At 38.6% G+C, this 24,353-nt stretch overlaps 1 protein-coding gene across 1 annotated transcript in view; it reads right to left on the minus strand.

Moving 5' to 3' along the window:
- TMEM242 (transmembrane protein 242) overlaps positions 1–23,956 on the minus strand; it is a 47,165-nt gene extending 23,209 nt beyond the window's left edge. Inside the window, exons 1-3 of the mRNA XM_082669031.1 lie at positions 23,839–23,956; positions 23,222–23,322; positions 7,983–8,120 (exon numbers count right to left, since the gene is read on the minus strand). Coding sequence (XP_082525157.1) covers positions 7,983–8,120; positions 23,222–23,322; positions 23,839–23,926 — 327 coding nt within the window. The 5' untranslated portion in view covers positions 23,927–23,956. The remainder of the gene's footprint in view (positions 1–7,982; positions 8,121–23,221; positions 23,323–23,838) is intronic.
- Positions 23,957–24,353: the final 397 nt, after the last annotated feature.

Here is a 24,353-nt window from a genome sequence, read left to right on the forward strand (position 1 = left end):
AAATGATTCCAGGAAAAATATTCCTCACTGCTTAAGCTGTTTGAAGGCCCGAGGGCTTGACAGATGGAGCTATCTCTGCAAGATCATGACGACTGCGTTCTGGGCGGTCTAGGAAGTACCATCAGGAAGAGGAAGCAAGGCGGCGGCTGCTGACATAAGGCAGTCAGAATAAGAAACTGAAGCTTTCTTCCTGGGGGCGGAGCTGGTAGAAATCTTTGGAAGCACTGAAATTAGATTAGGCGAGGACATAGAGGGAAATGTTTCAGCCGTGTTTCAGACTTCCCCTGCAGACCACTCAGAAGTGGCTACCATTAAACAATTTGCCAGGAGACTCGAATTTGTTTTTAATCTTTGACCTAAACCAATGAAAAGTATACAGCATGAAGTTTATTTCCTTCTTAGATATCTTAGAAGTTAAAAACTTTTAAGCTTTTCCGTAGTTTTATTTTACATGTGGGGTTCAAGCATTCACCCTACAATGCTGCTTTCATTTGAAATAAGTAAACACGGTGTAAGAATAAATGTATTTAATGTGAGATACACCAGAATGTTGGTAAAAACTGAAATTAGCAAAAAGTAAAAGAAATTTCACTGTAATTAGCAAAAGCCCTCAAGCTGGTCATAAGGTAATTAAGAAGTGAGCCTAAATATTAATATAAAAGTATGCGTAGCAACAGCTACCAAAAAGAGCTGGAGAAAATAAATTTTATTAGAGTGCATTCACCATTGTCTCAGAGATAAGGTATAATATTACTTCTTTTAAAAGATCTTTCTTATAATACATACAGATGGCCAATAGGCACATGAAAAGATGCTCAACATTGCTAAGTATTAGAGAAATGAAAATCAAAACTACAATGAGGTATCACCTCACACCAGTCAGAATGGCCATCATCAAGAAGTCCACAAATAATAAATGCTGGAGAGGGTGTGGAGAAAAGGGAACCCTCTTGCACTGCTGGTGGGAATGTAAATTGGTGCAGCCACTATGGAGAAACGTATGGAAGTTCCACAAAAAACTAAAAATAGAGTTGGCATATGATCCAGCAATCCCACTCCTGGGAATATATCAGGACAAAACTGTAATTCAAAAAGATATATGTACCCCTATGTTCACAGCAGTACTATTTACAGTAGCCAAGACATGGAAACAACCTAAATGTCCATCAACAGATGAATGGATAAAGAAGATGTATATATATGTACAATGGAGTATTACTCAGCCATAAAGAAGAATGAAATAATGCCATGTGCAGCAACATGGATGGACCTAGAGATGATCATACTAAGCAAAGTCAGAAAGAGAAAGACAAATACCATATGCTATCACTTACATGTGGAATCTAAAATGACACAAATGAACTTATCTACGAAACAGAAACAGACTCACAGACACAGAGAACAGCCTTGCAGTTGTGGGGGAGGGAGGGACCGGGAGTTTGGGAGTAGCAAGCGCAAACTATTACATAGAGAATGCATAAGCCACGAGGTCCTGCTGTACAGCACAGGGAGCTCTAGTCAACATCCTGTGATGAACCATAATGGAGAAGAATTTTTAAAAAATCCTTCTTTGAAGAGGAAAGTCAAATGACACTTTTTAGAGAAATATTTAAAATATGTATGTTTTAACATGTTTTATTTTTTTAAAGAAAAAGAGGTCTGGCCTTACGAGAAAAAAGCAACCTATATTAGATGAGGAGGCAAGACTGGGGCTGGAGAGTATTCGTGACTCCAGTCACAGATTATTTCCATAAAAGCCTTTACAGCAGCAAGGTCTTCAGAGAGACACAATAAAGGAAGAAATTTTCCATGTATCAGATTGGCAAAAATTTCAGAGTAATAAAAGCTACTAATGGCAAGGGTGCTAGGAAACTTGTATACATTGCTGGTATCTTCTGAACTGTATAAGCTTTCCTGGAAGGCCATTTAGCAATAAATATTAAAAACATTTTAAAAATACACTTTGATTCAACAATAGCATGTTCTGTCTTTAGAACACATTTCTTGACAAAGAAGAGTACAAAAAGATGTATGCCTATAGAGGTTCACATGGTGTTTGATAGTAAAAAATTACAAACTAAATGCTGTTGGCTGGAGACCGATTAAGTAAATTATAACATACAATTGAGTACCATGTAGCCATTAAAAGTGATGGAGATTCATACACTCCACTGTGCAGAGATGTTCTTATGAGTATTCAGTGAAAAAAAGTTCCATAGTAGTACAGTAAAACAGTATTTATATATGATTATATGTGCATGCCTATAGAAGCTCTACAGGGATGTTCCTACTATAATAAGTGATTACAATTCAGGGAGATCTTTGGTGATTTTTGTTTTTGACCTTTTCTACACTGATTTTTTCTTTTCATACAATGAGTACATATATATATATATATATACACATATATATATATTTTTTTTTAATAAAAAAAAAAGCCATGGGCTTCCCTGATGGCACAGTGGTTAAGAATCCACCTACCAATGCAGGGGACACGGGTTCGAGCCCTGGTCCAGGAAGATCCCACATACGGCCGAGCAGCTAAGCCCGTGCGCCACAACTACTGAGCCTGCACTCTAGAGCCCACGAGTCACAACTACTGAAGCCCACGAGCCTAGAGCCTCTGCTCTGTAACAAGAGAAGCCATCGCGATGAGAAGCCCGCACACCGCAACGAAGAGTAGCCCCCACTCGCCGCAACTAGAGAAAGCCTGCGCAGCAACAAAGACCCAATGCAGCCAACAAACAAATAAATAAATAAATTTAAAAACCCATTTTTGTTTAAAAAAGTAGGTCCTAAATATATTTTTTCTTTGAAAATAAACACCAATATATGTAAATAAAAACAAATACCTCTTATCCCATGGTTAAAAAAACCCTCCATTTATAAGAGTTAATTTTAAAATTTAAATCTCTGGACAATTTAAAGTATTTTACAATAACTGAGAATGTTTCCATTCATGGTTTTATTTCTATCAATGTTTTAGCTCCTGTGAAGACAACTATAAATGACATGCAAATTTAACTACGCCAGGTATCATGAATATATTCTAACACAACCACAGTAAATGTTAGCAGTGGGTGATTCTGACCAGTATTTTGAGATAACTTCAAACAAATGCAGAACACGGGTCCATTAGGCATAAAAAGCTATAGCGATTCCAATCATATCTATCAGGAATTTTTTATACACCTTATGTTTTTCCTTCAAAGGGAAGAAAAAAAAAACAAGACAGCCTAACCATAAATATGCTCAACCTCTTGCTCAATACCTACTATAAATAATAAAAGGTAAAAAAGTTTTAACATGTAAATAACTATAGGTGGCATGTTTTTTTCTTTTGACAACTGGGGGATTACCAGTTAGTATCAATAACGCCCTTACTGCCTGAAGAGCATTTATCTCCACTATTCTCTAAACTTAAAACATCTGCCCTAATAAACAATCTAATCACATCACCATGTTGTGCACTCACATGGCCCGAATGCACCAGGATCACGTGCACAGCTGCAGTAGGGAACCGTGAACCCATAGTGAATGTTCACTCTTTTCACAATTCAGTTCCTGTTATAAAATTAATGCTGCCTCCATCATAACACATGATAAAATACCATAATTCAAAGTAAGTGATGAACCCATTCTGAGCAATCAGGCCATGCCCATGGCTGGTCAGCAGGGTGGAGCTGGTGTGGCGATGCCAGGCTGGACCTGCACTGATTCCTACGCTATGGCAGGCAGGGTGCCACTTCAAATCCTGGGCAGCCTGATCTGCTACAGTTGGCTGACAGGATAGCTTCCACTAGCTCTCCTTTTTTGGAACCTCTGATTAAATGATCTACCACTGTGTAAATTAAAATTTTTTATTTATATCTGATGTATTAAACATGTTCCATGCGAATGAAATTCTGCACTAATTATGAATAAACAAAGAGTAAATCCAAAACATTTCTAATAAACTGAAGAGCTTTGCTTTAAGCCTTTTCAGCCAGCAGATGTAGCTGTGAATTAAAATAGGGAATGCAAGCTGCTCTTGGTCAGCCACTAGATGGCACCCTTTTCTATGGAACTGGTTTACACTGGAGATTTAATACAATTCAACTATTTTGACACTGGATTCATTCTGATTTACATGCATTTATCTAGAATGATCATCTCCATTACTTACTGAGAGCACAGACCGCAACCATTTTTGCGCAACATTTTCTGACTAAAACTTTTCATTCCTTATAGACGCATGACATTTCCTAATGAGAGGAAGTAAACAGCGATAAAAGTTCATCACTGGGGGCTTCCCTGGTGGCGCAGTGGTTGAGAGTCCGCCTGCCGATGCAGGGGACAAGGGTTCGTTCCCCGGTCCGGGAAGATCCCACATGCCGCGGAGCAGCTGGGCCCGTGAGCCATGGCCGCTGAGCCTGCGCGTCCGGAGCCTGTGCTCCGCAACGGGAGAGGCCACAACAGTGAGAGGCCCGCGTACCGCAAAAAAAAGTTCATCACTGGAATCGGCAACCTCATCAAAACTCTCTAAATGCAGAGCTTCCCTCGTGGCACAGTGGTTAAGAATCCACCTGCCAACGCAGGGGACATGGGTTCAAGCACTGGTCCGGGAAGATCCCACATGCTGCAGAGCAACTAAGCCCGTGAGCCACAACTACTGAGCCCACGTGCCACAACTTCTGAAGCCCACACACCTAGAGCCCGTGCTTCGCAACAAGAGAAGCCACGACAATGATAAGCCCGTGCACTGCAACGAAGAGTAGCCCCCGCTCACCGCAACTAGAGAAAGCCCGCACGGAGCAACAAAGACCCAACACAGCCAAAAATAAAAAAAAAATTAATTAATTAAAAAAACAAACAAACAACTCTCTAAATGCAGAACCGAAATATACCACATTGCTCTCCACAAGCCTCAGGGCAGGGTCATATAATAAGAATTTCCTTGGAAAGTCACCCATAACACTTAAAAACCTATGCCTTATATACTAACAGTCCACTGGGGAGTGCTGTCTTAGTTCAGTGCCAGGCTCAGGGTAGGCCCACAAATGTCTTTTGAATAAACAAATTAATAAACACGACTGCTTTTAAAAGATGTGTCCTAAAAAAGTATCAGTGGGTTCATTTTTCTGTGAGACTTCTCAGATGTGGAAATCAAACTGATATGCCTAATGACTTACCGGTAGGGAGAGGTTATTTGCATTCTCTCTTTTTGGTTAAAGACATGAAGATGCAATACAAAAGGATTCCAAGTCTCCATACATTCAATAGTGCCAATCAGAAAAGAATCCCACCCCCAAATAGTTTATTTAGGTAATAATCCTCTTATCAGTGCCATAATACAAAAACTTTCACATTCTAGAAACTAAAATAGCACAGTCTAGCCCGTAAAGCCCAAGTTCTCAAGCATATAATTTAAATAACCTAATTTTGTTGGTCTATGAAAATTTGGATGGATTCATTATGACTCTTCTAAATCAAAGACTGTTCATATTTTCAAATACCTTAAAACTTTACTACTCAATTTATGACCTACATTACTAAACTCTAGAAACATTACCTATCAATTCCATGCACTCAATGTGAAGTACTAACAGACCGTCATTTTAACAGAAACCCAAAGCGTAGTAACTTTATTATTATTTGCATGCCCCTCCCCCAAAGCAGATTTCATATGTAGTCAAGGAAGTTTTGTGTACTCCTAGGCAGTTGTGCTTTATAGTCAGCATAAATTAATAAAAATAAAATCTAGGACTATTTTTAAAAAAGCAGTATTATTGTCAAAGCAATACATAATTAAGAATTACACAGAAAAGTAAAATACAAAACTCACCCACACGCCCATAATTCTTTCACATATTATCACCAAACATATTTCCTCCCAATCTTTTCCATTTGTTTTCAAATAATTGCTCTCATATGAAAAAAGAATGGCTGGTCCTATATGAGAATGAAGTCAATTGTAATGTTGGGAGGTCCACACTGAAGATACCCAGTAAAACCTGTCAAATGATCAAGACTGTGTGGATCATTCCACAGTCAAAACCAGATTCACTACCTCCTTCCCCTTGCCCCTTCCACCTACTCCTTTATTTCCCACCTTAGCTAAGGGAGGTAAATTGAAAACGAACCAGGTTCTGCAGACCATCAGACTTAGCTTCAAATCTTGACTCTGCCAATTACAAGTTGTGTGACTTAACCCGAGTCCCTATTTCCTCATTTACAGAATGGGGGATATTAACACCTACTTCATAGTTGTTGTGAGGATTAAATAATCTGCTATGTCTAAAATGTCTGGCACAATGCCTGAAATGGAAGAAGAGATTTTATATTGGTCAAAGCAAAATTGAGGTAACAATAAAAATCATCAAAAATCTTCAGTCATGGGTTTTCTAACTTTTTTCAAGGATCCCTACTCTATTATTACAAACAATGAGTAGCAGGCAGTTACTTAAAAAATAAAGGTTACTCAGACTAGGAAAAAAGCGACATCTGTTTGTCTATCAGTATATTTTAAGTGAAAAGTACAATAATGCCTATGTAGTTATTATTAAACTAAATGTGAAAAATTCAATAATAATAATACCTATTACTCCAGCAATTCCCTCTCCCTTGCATCAATTCCCCCCTCCACTGAATCACTCCTATCAGCACGCACACATGCTGTTAATTCTCCCAACTTTAAAAAAAAAAACAAAACCTCTCTTGATCCCATTCCCCCTTCTAGCTACGACCCCATTTCTTTCTTTCTCTTTACAGCAAAGCTCAAGACTTGCCCATACACACTGCCTCCAAGCTCTGTCCTCCATTCTCCTTCGGATCCACTCCACTCAGGCTTTACCACCAATGACCACCACATCTCAGTGAACTACCAGTTCTCATCCTACATGACGTATACCCAGCATCCTCCTCCTTGAAAGATGTTTTTTCACCTGGCATCCAAGTCACCATTCTCCTGGTTTCCCCTGCTTCTTCAGCAGGGAAACCTTCTCTCATTCCTCAACCTCTAAACCTTAGGAGCTCCTAAACCAAGGGCTCCTTCCTCAGACCTCTTCTCTTTTCTCTCTACATTCACTGCCTATGTGAGCTCATCTGATCTCATGGTTTAAATACTATCCACATACTGATTTAGATCTTCACCTTGACCTGTTCCCTGAATTCCAACTTCTATATCTAACTGCTTGCTTGACTCTCCACTTGGCTATCTAAAATCTACCTCAAACTCATAAGTCCCAGACTGAGCCCCTGACATGATCCCCTAATATCTGCTCCTTTCACACTGGTCCCATCCATTTTCCAGTCGTTCAGACCAAAAGCCTGGAGACATCCTTGACTTTTTCTCTCACCTCCCACATTCAGTTTATAACAAGTCCTTGTTGCCCCTACCTTCAAAATATATCCAGAACCTCTTTTCATCAACTCTACTTCTGCCACCCATTCTAAACCACAACCAATTCTCACCTGTCACAAACAGCCTGGTCCACAGAACTTCCTACCAATAGTTTAAATAAAAAGAAGCCAAATATTCCGAATGTACAGCTTTTTACCTTGGAGTATAAGTTACACACACACAGGTACTAGGCTCTTTTTCCAATAATGTGTAAACACATTAATAATTTAAATAATAATTTTAAAATGCTTTATTTTAAATGATGTTTATATATATGGATGTCAAACAGCATAGAAAGTTGTTCCAAATTATTTTACTGAACAAGTAGCTCCCACAAATTTATACAGAACGAACATTTGCTATGCATTAGTCATTACTTAATTATATTTGAAGTTTCACCACTCTTATATATTTAAATTATTTATATGATTTACAAGTAATGAGAAGCTACCTAGTTATTAGTAAAAATTTAGTCAATTCTCTATCATCACTTCACAAGATAGTGAATAAACTGTATGCAAATTTGAAAACCTGGAAGATTTAGACCTCACAAAGTAGAATAAACATTCCAGATAGCAATTACAGGACTGCAGTTACTTACACTGTGAACTCCTAAGGCCTTCCAGACTGCGAAGCTGATCACACCAACCCCACACCAGGCATAAAGTGAGCCCCACCCCAGGGCTCGCAAGGCAAGGGAAGACCCGCTCTCCGGTAAGGCAGCCGTGGCCACACTTCCCTGCAATGAAGACACAAAGGTTCTGGTAAAAATCATCATTCTGAAAGAAAAAATATTTGGAAAGTGTTTGAAATTAATGACTCTCTGTGTCAGCACCATGATACTAGGAAGCCAGACCAACCCAAGTTCATGCACTTAATAACTGCATGACTTAAGGCACAACTGCTCTGACAAATATTTGAGTGTGCAAGGCACCGTGCCAAGATCCGCGCTAGGTACACAGAGCAACTTCTTTCTGACAGAACACTTAAGACCTGGTGAGGGAGGGGGGAAACACAGACAACTAGAAGTAAATTATGATCTAAATGGAAAGGGCAACGACAGAACTGCATATACATACAGGGTACTGTGTACCCAGAGAAGGAGGACACCTGATCGACTTGCAAGAAGGGGAAGTTTTAAGGAAAGCTTCCTGGAAGAGGTGTGCTAAATCTAAATTTGAGAAAAGACTTGTGATATAACTCATTGTGAGGACTTCTAAATATTTATGCAAAATGCCTGACATATAGTAGAAATTCAGCTCCTGGCAACTATTAATAAGAAACTAGAAAAACAACAGTAACCCTCCTCCCAAGTTTCAAGATATAATATTAAGGTAAAAATCTACAATTATACTAATTGAACAACTTTCAGACTATCAGCATAACGAACTTGACTAGAGAAGAATAAGAATGCAATGAGCACTTCAAAAAGGAATAACCGAGGGAGATCCCTGGTGGCCTAGTGGTTAGAATTCCAGGCTTTCATGGCTGTGGCCTGCGATTATGGAAGTGAGATCCTGCGGGCGAGGCCAAAGGGAAAAAAAAAAAACCTGCCCCCATTACGAAATGTGCTGGGGTTGGGGGAGGGGTGGGTGCACTGTAAAAAGAGATACTGGGAGGAATGGTGTACTAATTTCTAAAGTCCCTTCCAATTCCATGACTTAGTAATTTATGAATTTATTTATTTATATTTATTTATTATTTTTGGCTGTGTTGGGTCTTCAGCGCTGCGTGCAGGCTTTCTCTAGTTGTGGCGAGCGGGGGCTACTCTTCGTTGTGGTGCGTGGGTTTCTCTTGTTGCCGAGCACAGACTCTAGAGCACGCAGGCTTCAGTAGATGTGGTGTGTGGGCTCAGTAGTTGTGGCTCGTGGGCTCTAGAGCGCAGGCTCAGTAGCTGTGGTGCACAGGCTTAGTTGCTCCGCAGCACGTGGGATCTTCCCGGAGCAGGGCTCGAACCCATGTCCCCTGCACTGGCGGGCAGATTCTTAACCACTGTGCCACCAGGGAAGCCCCATGTTTAAAATGTAAGTTGACAGTGTATTTTTATTTAAAGATTTAAACTCTGAAATAAAGAAGATACTCCTCCACTACACTGGTCAGACACTCATTGGAGGACAATATCTAGGGTTAGTGTCTACTAATTTAGGTTAGAAGGAGCTCATAATAAGAAAACAACAAAACAGTAAAGCTCTGGTATGAAGGGAACTAATTTAATTTTTTGTAAAGTATGGTGATTCTATGGATGTGGTGAGCTCTTTTTCCATATCTATTGTTTCATGAATAAAACTGCACAAGTGGCATTCACATGCTAAATGTTTCTTTTTACTATTGATACCATTAAATTACATTGATCAGAAGGACTAAAGCCACATTTTTCCTTATACTGTTAAAGGACCATTAATCTTATTTTAAAATGAGATTAATTTTTAAATAAGATTGCAGGACTGCAATCTCCCAGGGATCCTGTATTTCCAAATACTATATCACAGTTAATAATTTTATATATATATATATATATATATGCACATAATTATATATATATTGCTCCCTTACTATATGACAAGCACTGTTCAAAGCATTTTGCATATAGTAATTCATTAAGCATTTTACTTCACCTTACTCTGTGAGACATGTACTATTATCCTCATTTTACTAAAGACCAACTAAAGTGGAGAGAGATTAAATAACTTGTTCAAGGTTTCATGCTTATAAAAGCTAGAGCACTTCAGCAGCCTGGCTTTACGGACTAAGTGGAATTTGCCATTCAGTCATTTATCACTTCTGATTCTAAATACAACACAATACAAAATGTAAATGAAAGTCTCTTTTTAAGTGGAAACAAATCATAGTGTAAATTAGAATAAAAACATCATTACTTAGGATAACTCAAATATTTACACTACTGGAAGTAGAGAAAGAAGTGATAATACTTACGGGCCTACTTGAAATGTAACCAAGGGGCATTCACTTATTCCCATAGTTTGACATGAATATGAAATGTAATTTATCTTTAAAAATTTTTTTAAAGGAGACTGCAGAATTTAGGAAATATTAAGAATTTATTATTTTTCCCTGTGAGCCTGTCTGCTAAAACACATTAAATATCAACGAACAAAAATAGTCAGAAACAATAAAAACTTGAACTTCCTCAAAAGTTGTATCTTATTTTTTTCTGATTATATATCATTGTGGAAAATTTGGTATGTATGAGAAAGCATAAGAATGAATGGAAAAAAACTCCCTTTTATTATTCAGTAAAAACCATGTTAGACATTTTGACATATTCTCCCTCCTTCTGATTGTGGACATTTTAAAAACAACTTAACACCATTAAAATGTTCTTAATCTTCAACTTTCATCCTCTCGTGTCAAAAACTCAAATATTTTTACTGGTTACACGGCACTGATTTATCATAATTTACTTAGCCATTTGTTATTAATGTACACTAGTTTCACTTTCTTATATTAATTTTTTATATTAAAAACTTCTTTGTGCCTAAACACTGACTTGCATTTCTGATTAAGTCCTTGGGGAAAATTCCTCAAAGTAGAATTATTAAGTGGAGAAGCATGAATATTTTATAAGCTGATAAACACTGTAAACTGTGTTTCAAAAGGTTGTTCTAAGTTACAATGCTGTTTTATGAGGACCATTTCAAGTTGGCCTGCATTAGATGGTCTCAGTAAAAATAAAAACATGAAAAAAGAAACCTTTGAAATTTATATAAGACTATTTATTTTCTTTGCGGTACGCGGGCCTCTCACTGTTGTGGCCTCTCCCGTTGTGGAGCACAGGCTCCAGACGCGCAGGCTCAGCGGCCATGGCTCATGGGCCCAGCTGCTCCGCGGCATGTGGGATCTTCCCGGACCGGGGCACAAACCTGTGTCCCCTACATCGGCAGGCGGACTCTCAACCACTGCGCCACCAGGGAAGCCCTATAAGACTATTTATAACTTACATTTCTATTGTTACTGAGAATTATTTGTCCAAGTTATTATAAGTCAATGTTCACATCTTTTGAATTGCATATTCATGTTTTTTGTCCATTTAAAGTTTTCTGATTTGTATATTCTTTCTATATTAATGTTCTTTGAAGCCCTTATACCTATCATATGTGCTATCATATTTCCCTAGTTTGGTTTGCTTTTATCCTTTTATTTTGCTTATTGTTTGTTTGTTTTTGGTCAAAAATGCATTCTAATGCTTTTAAACTTACTAAAATTTCCCTCATCTGGAAATTGGTTCAAGATGGCAGAGTAGAAGGACATGCGCTCACTCCCTCTTGCGAGAGCACCTGAATCACAACTAACTGCTGAACAATCATCGACAGAAAGACACTGGAACTCACCAAAAAAGATACCCCACATCCAAAGACAAAGGAGAAGCCACAATGATATGGTAGGAGGGGCACAATCACAATAAAATCAAATCCCATAACTGCTGGGTGGGTGACTCACAAACTGGAGAACTCTTATACCACAGAAGTCCACCCACTGGAGTGAAGATTCTGGGCCACACATCAGGCTTCCCAACCTGGGGGTCCAGCAACAGGAGGAGGAATTCCCAGAGAATCAGACTTTGAAGGCTAGCGGGATCTGACTGCAGGACTTCTACAGGACTGGGGGAAACAGAGACTCCACTCTTGGAGGGCACACACAAAGTAGCGTGCACACTGGGACCCAGAGGAAGGAGCAGTCTCCCATAGGAGACTGAACCAGACCTACCTGCTAGTGTTGGAGGGTCTCCTGCAGAGGTGGGGGCCTGCTGTGGCTCACCATAGGGACAAGGACACTGCCAGTAGAAGTTCTGGGAGGTACTCATTGGCGTGACCCCTCCCAGAGTCCACCAATGGACCCACCAAAGAGCCTGTAGGCTCCAGTGCTGGGTCACCTCAGGACAAACAATCAACAGGAAGGGAACTCGGCCCCACCCATCAGCAGTTTTAAAGTTTTACTGAGCCCTGCCTACCAGAGCAACACCCAGCTCTACTACCACCAGTCCCTCCCATCAGGAAACTTGCACAAGCCTCTTAGATAGCCTCATCCACCAGAGGGCAGAGAGCAGAAGCAAAAAGAACTACAATCCTGTACCCTGTGGAACGAAATCACATTCACATAAAAACAGACAAAATGAGAAGGCAGAGGATTATGTACCAGATGAAGGAACAAGATAAAACCCCAGAAAAACAACTAAATGAAGTGGAGATAGGCAACCTTCCAGAAAAAGAATTCAGAATGATAGTGAAGATGATCCAGGACCTCGGAAAAAGAATGGAGGCAAAGATCGAGAAGATGCAAGAAATATTTAACAAAGACCTAAAAGAATTAAAGAAAAAACAAACAGAGATGAACAATACAATAACTAAAAGGAAAAGTACACTAGAAGGAATCAATAGCAGAATAACCGAGGCAAAACGGATAAGTGACCTGGAAGACAGAATGGTGGAACTCACTGCCATGGAACAGAATAAAGAAAAAAGAATGAAAAGAAATGAAGACAACCTAAGAGACCTCTGGGACAACATTAAATGCAACAACATTCACATTATAGGGGTACCAGAAGGAGAAAAGAGAAAGGACCTGAGAAAATATTTGAAGAGATTATAGTCGAAAACTTCCCTAACATGGGAAAGGAAATAGCCACCCAGTCCAGGAAGCGCAGAGAGTCCCAGGCAGGATAAACCCAAGGAGAAACACACCAAGACACAGAGTAATCAAATTGACAAAAATTAAAGACAAAAAGAAAAATTTAGGAAAAAATGACAAATAAGATACAAGGGAACTCCCATAATGTTAACAGCTGATTTCTCAGCAGAAACTCCACAAGCCAGAAGGCAGTGGCATAATACATTTAAAGTGATGAAAGGGAAGAACCTACAACCAAGATTACTCTACCCAGCAAGGATCTCATTCAGATTCAACAGAGATATCAAAAGCTTTACAGACAAGCAAAAGCTAAGAGAATTCAGCACCACCAAACCAGCTCTACAACAAATACTAAAGGAACTTCTCTAAGTGGGAAACACAAGAGAAGAAAAGGACCTACAAAAACAAACCCAAAACAATTAAGATAATGGTAATAGGAACATACATATCAATAATTACCTTAAATGTGAATGGATTAAATGCTCCAACCAAAAGACACAGGCTTGCTGAATGGATACAAAAATAAGACCCATATATATGCTGTCTACAAGAGACCCACTTCAGACCTAGGAACACATACAGACTGAAAGTGAAGGGATGGAAAAAGATATTCCATGCAAATGGAAATCAAAAGAAAGCTGGAATAGCAATACTCACAGTAGATAAAATAGACTTTAAAATAAAGAATGTTACAAGAGACAAGGAAAGACACTACATAATGATCAAGGGATCAATCCAGGAAGAAAATATAACAACTATAAATATATATGCACCCAACATAGGAGCACCTCAATACATAAGGCAAATGCTAACAGCTATAAAAGAGAAAATCGACAGTAACACAATAATAGTGGGGGACTTTAACACCTCACTTACACCAATGGACAGATCATCCAGACTGAAAATTACTAAGGAAACACAAGCTTCAAATCACACAGTAGACCAGACAGATCTGATATTTATAGGACATTCCATCCGAAAACAGATTACACCTTCTTCTCAAGTGCACACAGAACATTCCCCAGGACAGATCACATCCTGGTCACAAATCAAGCCTCAGTAAATTTAAGAAAACTGAAATCATATCAAGCATCTTTTCCAACCACAACGCTATGAGATTACAAATCAATTACAGGGAAAAAAACGTAAAGAACACGAACACATGGAGGCTAAACAACACGTTACTCAATAGCCAAGAGATCACTGAAGAAATCAAAGAGGAAATCAAAAAATTCCTAGAGACAAATGAGGATGAAAACACAACAATCCAAAGCCTATTGGATGCAGCAAAAGCAGTTCTAAAAGGGAAGTTTATAGCAATACAAGCCTACCTCAAGAAACAAGAAACATCTCAAATGAACAATCTAAACTTACACCTAAAGGAACGAGAGAAAGAAGAACAAACAAAACCCAAAGTTAGTAGAAGGAAAGAAATCATAAAGATCAGAGCAGAAATAAATGAAATAGAAAGAAAACAATAGCAAAGATCAATAAAACTAAAAGCAGGTTCTTTGAGAAGATAAACAAAATTGATAAACCTTTAGTCAGACTCATCAAGGGAAAGAGGGAGAGAACTCAATTCAATAAAATTAGAAATGAAAAAGGAGACGTTACAACAGACACCACAGAAATACAAAGCATCCTAAGAGACTACTACAAGCAACTCTATGCCAATAAAATGGACAACCTGGAAGAAATGGACAAATTCTTAGAAAGAGGTAACCTTCCAAGACTGAACCAGGAAGAAATAGAAAATATAAACAGACCAATCACAAGTAATGAAATCGAAACTGTGATTAGAAATCTTCCAGCAAACAAAAGTTCAGGACAAGATGGCTTCACAGGTGAATTCTATCAAACATTTAGACAAAAGCTAACACCCATCCTTCCCAAACTCTTCCAAAAAATTGCAGAGGAAGGAACACTCCTAAACTCATTCTACAAGGCCACAACCCTGATACCAGAACCAGACAAAGATACTACAAAAAAGAAAACTACAGACCAATAACACTGATGAATATAGATGTAAAAATCCTCAACAAAATACTAGCAAACAGAATCCAACAGCACATTAGAAGGATCATATACCATGATCAAGTGGGGTTTATCCCAGGGATACAAGGATTCTTCGGTATATGCAAATCAATCAATGTGATACACCATATTAACAAATTGAAGAATAAAAACCATATGATCATCTCAACAGATGCAGAAAAAGCTTTTGACAAAATTCAACACCCATTTATTATAAAAACTCTCCAGAAAGTGGGCACAGAGGGAACCTACCTCAACATAATAAAGGCCATATACGACAAGCCCACAGCAAACATCATTCTCAATGGTGAAAAACTGAAAGCACTGCCTCTAAGACCAGGAACAATACAAGGATGTCCACTCTCACCACTATTATGCAACATAGTTCTGGAAGTCCTAGCCACGGCAACCAGAGAAGAAAAAGAAATAAAAGGAATGCAAATTGGAAAAGAAGTAAAACTGTCACTGTTTGCATATGACATGATACTATACATAGAGAATCCTAAAGATGCCACCAGAAAACTACTAGAGCTAATCAATGAATTTGGTAAAGTGGCAGGATACAAAATTAATGCACAGAAATCTCTTGCATTCGTATACACTAACAACGAAAGATCAGAAAGAGAAATTAAGGAAACAATTCCATACACCACTGCAACAAAAGGAATAAAATACCTAGGAATAAACCTACCTAAGAAGGTAAAAGACCTGTACTCAGAAAACTATTAAGACACTGATGAAAGAAATCAAAGATGACACAAACAGATGGAGAGATATACCATGTTCTTGGATTGGAAGAATCAACACTGTGAAAATGACTATACTACCCAAAGCAATCTACAGATTCAATGCAATTCCTATCAAACTACCAAAGGCATATTTTTACAGAACTAGAACAAAAAATCTTAAAATTTGTATGGGGACATAAAAGACCCTGAATAGCCAAAGCAGTCTTGAGGGAAAAAAACAGAGCTGGAGGAATCGGGCTCCCTGACTTCACACTATACTACAAAGCTACAGTAATCAAGACAATATGGTACTGGCATAAAAACAGAAACACAGATCAATGGAACACGGTAGAAAGCCCAGAGATAAACCCACGCACCTTTGGTCAACTAATCTATGACAAAGGAGGCAAGGATATACAATGGAGAAAATACAGTCTCTTCAATAAGTGGTGCTGGGAAAACTGGACAGCTACATGTAAAGAATGAAATTAGAACACTCCCTAATACCATACACAAAAATAAACACAAAATGGATTAAAGACCTAAATGTAAGACCAGACACTATAAAACTCTTAGAGGAAAACATAGGAAGAACACTCTTTGACATAAATCACAGCAAGATTTTTTTTGACCCACCTCCTAGAGTGATGGAAATAAAAACAAAAATAAACAAATGGGACCTAATGAAACTTGAAAGCTTTTGCACAGCAAAGGAAACCATAAACAAGATGAAAAGACAACCCTCAGAATGGGAGAAAATATTTGCAAACGAATCAACAAAGGATTAAACTCCAAAATATATAAACAGCTCATGCAGCTCAATATTAAAAAAACAACCCAATCAAAAAATGGGCAGAAGACCTAAATAGACATTTTTCCAAAGAAGACATACAGATGGCCAAGAAGCACATGAAAAGCTGCTCAACATCACTAATTATTAGAGAAATGCAAATCAAAACTACAATGAGGTATCACCTCACACCAGTTAGAATGGGCATCATCAGAAAATCTACAAACAACAAATGCTGGAGAGGGTGTGGAGAAAAGGGAACCCTCTTGCATTGTTGGTGGGAATGTAAATTGATCCAGTCACTATGGAGAACAGTATGGAGCTTCCTTAAAAAACTAAAAACAGAATTACCATATGACCCAGCAATCCCACTACTGGGCATATACCCAGAGAAAACCACAAATCAAAAAGACACATGCATCCCAATGTTCACTGCAGCTCTATTTACAATAGCCAGGTCATTGAAGCAACTTAAATGCCCACTGACAGACAAATGGATAAAGAAGATGTGGTACATATATACAATGGAATATTATCAGCCATAAAAAGGAACAAAATTGGGTCATTTGCAGAGACGCGGATGGACCTAGAGACCGTTATACAGAGTGAAGTTAAGTCAGAAAGAGAAAAACAAATATCATATATTAACACATATATGTGGCACCTAGAGAAATGGTACAGATGAACCGGTCTGCAAGGCAGAAGCAGAGACACAGATGTACAGAACAAACGTATGGACACCAAGGGGGGAAAGCGGGGAGGGGTGGTAGTGGGATGAATTGGGAGATTGGGATTGACATATATATATATACTAATACGTATAAAATAGATAACTAATAAAAAAAACTATTTAATAGAAGACATGAAGAGATTAAAATAAATAAATAATGTACATGACAATTTAAAAAAACATCTTATTGCTACAAAAAAAGCTAACCATCATTGGTGCCTTCGGCAAGTCAGTAATCTTTTTATCATAGTCACATCAGAGATCACTGATCATAGATCACTGTAACAAATAAAGAAAAGCTTGAAATACTGAGGGAATTACCAAAATGTAACACAGAGACACAAAGTGAACAAAAAAAAAAACCTTCCCTCATTCAAGTCCCAGTCATTTCTCTTTCCTTCTAGCTGTATTTTTTTTTAAAAAAACTTTTACCCCTAACTTTTTAGCTCAGCTGGTATTTACTTTAGTTTTAATGGAAGTTGATAACTAAAGGGAGTTTACTCCCCCAATAGCTTAGCATCTGCCCCAGCACCACTCTATAGATTAATCCTTCTCCCAACTTATTTAAAAAATTAGAGAGATTTGTTTCTAAGCTATTTTCGTAATGTGAACTGATTTTTTTAAATAACAGAATCACACAGATCTAATTATAGAATCATTAAAAAGCCTTAATATCCAGAAAGTATATCATACTCATTACTTTTTTTTTTTTGCAGTACGCGGGCCTCTCACTGCTGTGGCCTCTCTCGTTGCGGAGCACAGGCTCCGGACGCGCAGGCTCAGCGGCCATGGCTCACGGGCCCAGCCGCTCCGCGGCATGTGGGATCTTCCCGGACCGGGGCACGAACCCGTGGCCCCTGCATCGGCAGGCGGACTCTCAACCACTGCGCCACCAAGAAAGCCCATACTCATTACTTTTTATCAAACATTTCTTTACCATTTTTATCTATTAATTCTTCCAGAAAAACCCTGAAACGTTTTGTCAAGTTCTCCAATTCCCATTCATTAGCATTTTCATTAGAATGACATCAAACATTAGCTAACTGGCAAGAGACAGCAAATTTATAACATCCTGTCTTTCATCGGGAAATATATTTCCATTTACTCAAGTCTTATTTTTTTAAGAATTTTCTTTATATTGCTCAACCCATTTCTTAATAAAGGTTTTTTTATGCATGCATTTGTGACTGTGAATGTTATTCATAGTACATAGAAACACTTTATCTGTATCCCCATGCCTAGACCTAGCAGATCTTATCTAATGACATACTTTTTGTAGATATATCCTGGTCCTGACCAGATTTTCAAGAGATTTTTTCTTTAGCCATTTTCTATGATGAAAACAATATATTACTCTCTAATCTTATTCCTTCTTCTCATGTCGCTATAATTTCAGCAACAGATCTCACACAAATGCACTAATTTCTAATTGGCTTGCATTTTCATCCAGAAGCAGTATCATTAACCAAATATTATTACAGCAGGGTCAGTTTACGTGCTTTGGCTTAAATTTTATTTTAGAAACTTAAATTAAAAATCTCTTATTTCCCTAAGAAGAAATTATATATGTATTACAGATATACATAAATTTTTAAAAGTCTACACACACCCACATTTGTTTTGCTAAGTAAAAAAGGTAACTATGTATAAAAATAACCCTTAATAACACAGCAATACTCCAAATAAAATCTTAGGTTTGCCAAATTTTCAGATTAAAAAAAAAAAGGTACATGCTGTGTTTGTATATCAGTCTCAGAAATTGATTGTGAAAGGAAGTGAGTTATTATCAGTTACTGTCTACATACTTCCAAAAATGAATTTTAGTGGAAATGATGTTAAAAAATTGATCTGCCCTTATTATTAAGTTTTTAAAAGTCTAGTCACAAGCTTTATCCGCTGGAGTTATACATCACATGACCTTCATATAGCCTGCTCAGAATTTTCAAAATGAACACTGACTGGTTGCAGGGAAAGACTGACTTGCCAAAAAATAATGTTGCTTTAAAAGATCTTTACAGGGCTTCCCTGGTGGCACAGTGGTTGAGAGTCCGCCTGCCGATGCAGGGGACGCGGGTTCGTGCCCTGGTCCGCGAAGATCCCACATGCCGCGGAGCGGCTGGGCCCGTGAGCCATGGTCGCTGGGTCTGCGCGTCCGGAGCCTGTGCTCCGCAACGGGAGAGGCCGCAGCAGTGAGAGGCCCGCGTACCGCAAAAAAAAAAAAAAAAAAAAAAGATCTTTACATATAACCAACCACATATGCTAGTCACATATATATAAATGAAAGCTACCTTTTTCTTCACTACCACATTGTTTATTTTTTTCATTTAAATTAAAATGAAGCCATGTGCATATGGAAGTTTGAATTTAACAAATCACAATGCAGTTACGATATTTAATATCCAAGATAAAACAAAAAAATTATTTTCCATTATTTTGTGTTTATAATACCTCTTATGCTTAAAGACACGGGTGCCCCTTATCTTGTATCTATTTTAACAAGAATTAATCTATTATTCACAGGTGCAGGACCTATCAAGAACGAATTGTTCAGCTTTTCCAGAAAGTTAACTGCTTACCTAAGAATAAGGCTCATGTTTTTAGTTTAGTTTTTTTTTTTTTTCAGTTTAATCCTGGGCTGAATTTGACATAAATCAAACTGATATTTAAAAAGAATGCTCAATCTAGCTATTTCCCCTACAGAGCATTCTTACCTGATACATTTTGCTATATTCTTTACATCACAGAAATAGCCGTGTTGTTGTAACATAAACAATATATATTTTTAAAAGATTTATTTTTATAATTTCTCATAAGTTGTAACTGTATCAGAAAGATGATGACTCACCCTTATGGTCTGTTCATTACCTAAATGGGTCTTGAAATAACTGTTATTTGAAGGATATTTAACCTCCAAAACAGGAGTTCTCAAACTTCCTGGTCTCAGGATCCATTTACACTTTGATCCCAAAGATTTCTGATTATGTGAATTAAAATAACCATCTTACAAAACAAAACATTTAGTGCAAAGATAGGCAACGTTTTACATTTTTGTTAATTTTTTAAATGTCTGGTTTAATAAAGACAGCTGAATTTTCATATACGTGTCTATATTCAATCTGTTGCAATATGTTTATTGGTTGAAGTATATGAATAAAATCTCTCCTCATACAGATATGTGGTTGGAAAAGGGAGGAGTATTTTAATAGCCTCCCTTCTTTGATACTATACCCAAACTCAAGAAATAGTTTCTTAAAAATTATCTGCAATATGGAATATAAAATCGTATCAATGAATTTTTGTACTTTATTACATTAAAACCCATTAGTCTAATCTGCATTTTTGAATGGAACTTTTATCCAGGCATCATGATCATTCAGAAAATAATGATTTGCCAAGATAACAGTTATCTTTCAACTGTTGACATCATTTATTTATTAAATACCAAAAAATTACATCATTCATATCCCTACCAATCTCATTAGAATAGCTTTTTAGGGACTTCCCTGGTGGTCCAGTGGTAAAGAATCCACCTTATAATGCATGTGATGTTCAATCCCTGGTCAGGGAACTAAGCTCTCACATGTCGTGGGGCAACTAAGCCCACGTGCCATAACTACTGAGCTCATGCGCCTCAACTAGAGAGCCTGCGTGCCACAACTACAGAGCCTATGTGCTCGGGAACCCACACGCCACAACTACAGAGCCCATGCGCCCTGGAGCCTGCACGCCACAACTAGAGAGAAGCCTGTGCACCACAACGAAGAGCCCATGTGACGCAATGAAGATCCCATGTGCCACAACTAAGACCCAACAGCAGCCAAAAATAAATTAGATAAATAAATAAATAAATAAATCTTTAAAAAAAAGAAAAGCCTTTTAAGTGTTTGAGCAGCTGGCAAGCTCACAATGGCAGACACACGTTTTCTAAAATCTAATTTTTACTCAAAAACTGGAATTTTATCACTGGCAACAAATACTAACAATTGCTTGCTTGAAGAGACAGGTTCATTTTGTTCATTTTCAAGAAAATGTCTACCAAATACTCACTTCTGAATAACTACAATTTGTCTGTTGCTCTTACAAGTGAAAATAATATGCCATGAAAAAAAGTGGCTAGTTCAGTGTGTATCTCACACAACTGCTTTTTCTTGAGAAAAACATACTACTTTGGTATAAAGCAGAAGCGCTTTATGTGTACTTCCCATTTCTTCACACAGAATATTAAAGAGGTTAAGTTCAAGGGTCAAGATATTAAAAATAAATAAGTTTACTTCTTCATCAAGGATACTCTTATGCAATGATGGGTTTAACCTCGGGTGCACAGGAAGGAAGAAAACTATGCCTGCTACTATAGTTTGGGGCCACTGCCTCGACTACAGCAAGGCACCAGCCAGTTTTACCCTCTGTTGTTTCTGTATCATTAGTGCAGGTATCTTAGCAGTATTATGAAAATAACTGACTTTACAGACCCCCAACGGGTCTCAAGTATCCCCAGGGTTCTGTGGACCACAGTTTGAAAACCACCACGTTAGACTATAAAGGCCATGTGTGATATCAAATCTCAGAACCACAAAATAGAATGCAAAGTTGTGAACATGTATATGTGCTTTTTTTTTCCTGAGAGAGAATTGCTAGCTTTCATCAGATTCTCAAAAAAGATCTGTGACCCAAAGGTTATCATGTTAACTTGGATTTAGAAATCAACCAAAACTCCACTATTAAAACACCACTATCAGTCAGGTTTCACTGATTTCTTTCACAAAATATATATTTCTGCGCTGAAAATATTCTGTGACATAGGGGGAAAATGACCATGAGCTCATAACAGTGATTTGGGAAACTCCATAGGAACTCTGAGTATTCAGAGGGGAATCCAAATGCACTTGAAATGTGGTCTCTTGCCATTCTTAAGGCTTAAATATGATTATCAGATTATTAAAGATAAATACAAGTCAAAAAGGAATTCAACTGGTTTATGACTTTTCATATAACACTGTATTCCAAGGCAAATATCAAATTGTAATTAGATTGTTATTTGTGTGATTATTTGTTTACCATCTGTCTCCCACACCAGACTTAGCTTTTTGAGGGGTACATATGTTTTGTTCATTTTTGTATCTCTTGCACCTAGCTAGCACAGTGCCTGCACATAAAAGATCCAAAATAAACATTTGTTGAATCAATTAATGGATAAATAAACCTTATGAGGCGGATAGGGCAGAAACAGAACGATACAGAAGAACCACCACAGGGGAAGAAAATTTCTCAACTGGGAAAATGAAGTACACCTGTCCATGACAGCATGACTGCTCAATTTTGCTCATGGAATAAGGATTTTCTGCCCTCCGTAGGTTATAGTCATTCAACCAAAATTTACTGAGCACCTACTATGTGCCAGGCAATTTTCTAGGGAGTGCGGCTGCTGCACTGCACAAGCATGCATGGTTTCTGGGTTCAAGGAGCTGACCTATGTTTTTCATCTATACTAAGATGCACTGTATTTCATCATTTTAACATCTCTGAGAAAAGCCTCTTGCAGTGCTGTGTCAAGAATTTAATTGGCATTTTTTTTCTTTTTTAGTGGTACATACAATATTGGGGCCTCTTACAACTGAGAATGATTTACCTAGATTTAGATTTAATGTCATGTTGTGAATAAGAAATGTACTGGATGAGCTTTCAAAGTCTTGTTCTGCTAAAACTTTAAAAAGCGCATAAAGTACTTCTTTTTAAACGAAAATACAGACAGTTGATTAATTTGTACACTTCCTGAATCTATGAGGTGCACACTGGTTTACTTCTTAAAGTAATGTGAAAGGCCATCAACACTTTCTTTACTTTTCCTAGTCAAAACAGCTGCCATTGATTTGTAAACAACAATAGTGCTATGAATGGATTTCGGTGTCACAAACCTTATTGAACCATTCAGGACTTCTCTTTTTAGCCAATGATAGCGTTGTAACAAATCCAGCCAGCATTCCCGCTGCAGCAACAGTACCAAGGAAAATTCCACCTGTCAAGAGTTTTGGGGGTAGGGCATGGAGGGTGGGGAGAGGAAAAAAAAAAACAACCCTTACGTTAAAAAGATGGACACAAGTAAGTTTCAGATACTATTTAAAAATCACTTTTGAATTTCGAGAAACGATGGCTAAGCAGCTCTTGGCAAAGGTAAATGACAGCGGCTGGGAAACCTGCGTGACCACACGACCTCTGGTTCCTGAGGCCATGCTAAGGTAGAAAATAGGCGCAGGGTCTCTTCCCCTCTTCCCGGGGACAACTGCGTGAAGTTTCTCCAGGGGAGAAAAAAGAGAGAGTGGGAGTTAGAAAAGGGAGGACACGAGAGAAACTGCAGAGGGAATGGGGGAAATGCAGTACATACAGAACAGCTCGCGGGACCAGCCCACGGACTAAACTCAGGGCACCCAAGCGAAGGTCTCCCTGCGCGGGGTGTGAGTGGGAATGCCAGCTCCAGCGCAGGCTAGGGCCCCGGGTGAGGTTACCCCGACACCCGCACCCCACCCCACCACACCTTTAACCACGAAAAGCCGGTCATTAGTTGCCGCCGGAGCCCCCAGCCGAGAAGACGGCTCTCCAGTGCCCGTATCCTCTGTCTCCATGTTTATAAGCCTCCACTACTGCGTCCGGCGCCAACTGGGACCGGGTGGAAGCGAGAGCTAGGCGGAGGAGAAAGGTTCCGCTGCCCCCTCCATCTGTGCAACCTGAATACCGGTCCGGAGAACGACCTTTGCCCCAAAACTTCTGTCCTCCCCCGCGCGCGAGCGGGGAAGCTGCTGTGGCTGCACCCCGGGGGCGGTGTCTTCCAAGGCTGTCAACCAGGGAGGATAATTTGCCTGCTCCAAGGTGATGATCGCTGCACTTTAATATTGTGTCTATTTGAAACACTGCTCAGCTTTGACTCTAGGGGGCAGTGAGGGGTTGCAGATTGCGCCAGGAGCCCAGTCCCAGCCTGGTTAGAGACTGCAGCTGTTTCCCGGTGAGCCGTACACTATGTCTGAGGATTTGGCCGGCGTTAACATTTCACGA

Source organism: Grampus griseus, assembly GCF_964374135.1.
Source record: "Grampus griseus genome assembly, chromosome: 13".
Lineage (NCBI taxonomy): Eukaryota > Metazoa > Chordata > Mammalia > Artiodactyla > Delphinidae > Grampus > Grampus griseus.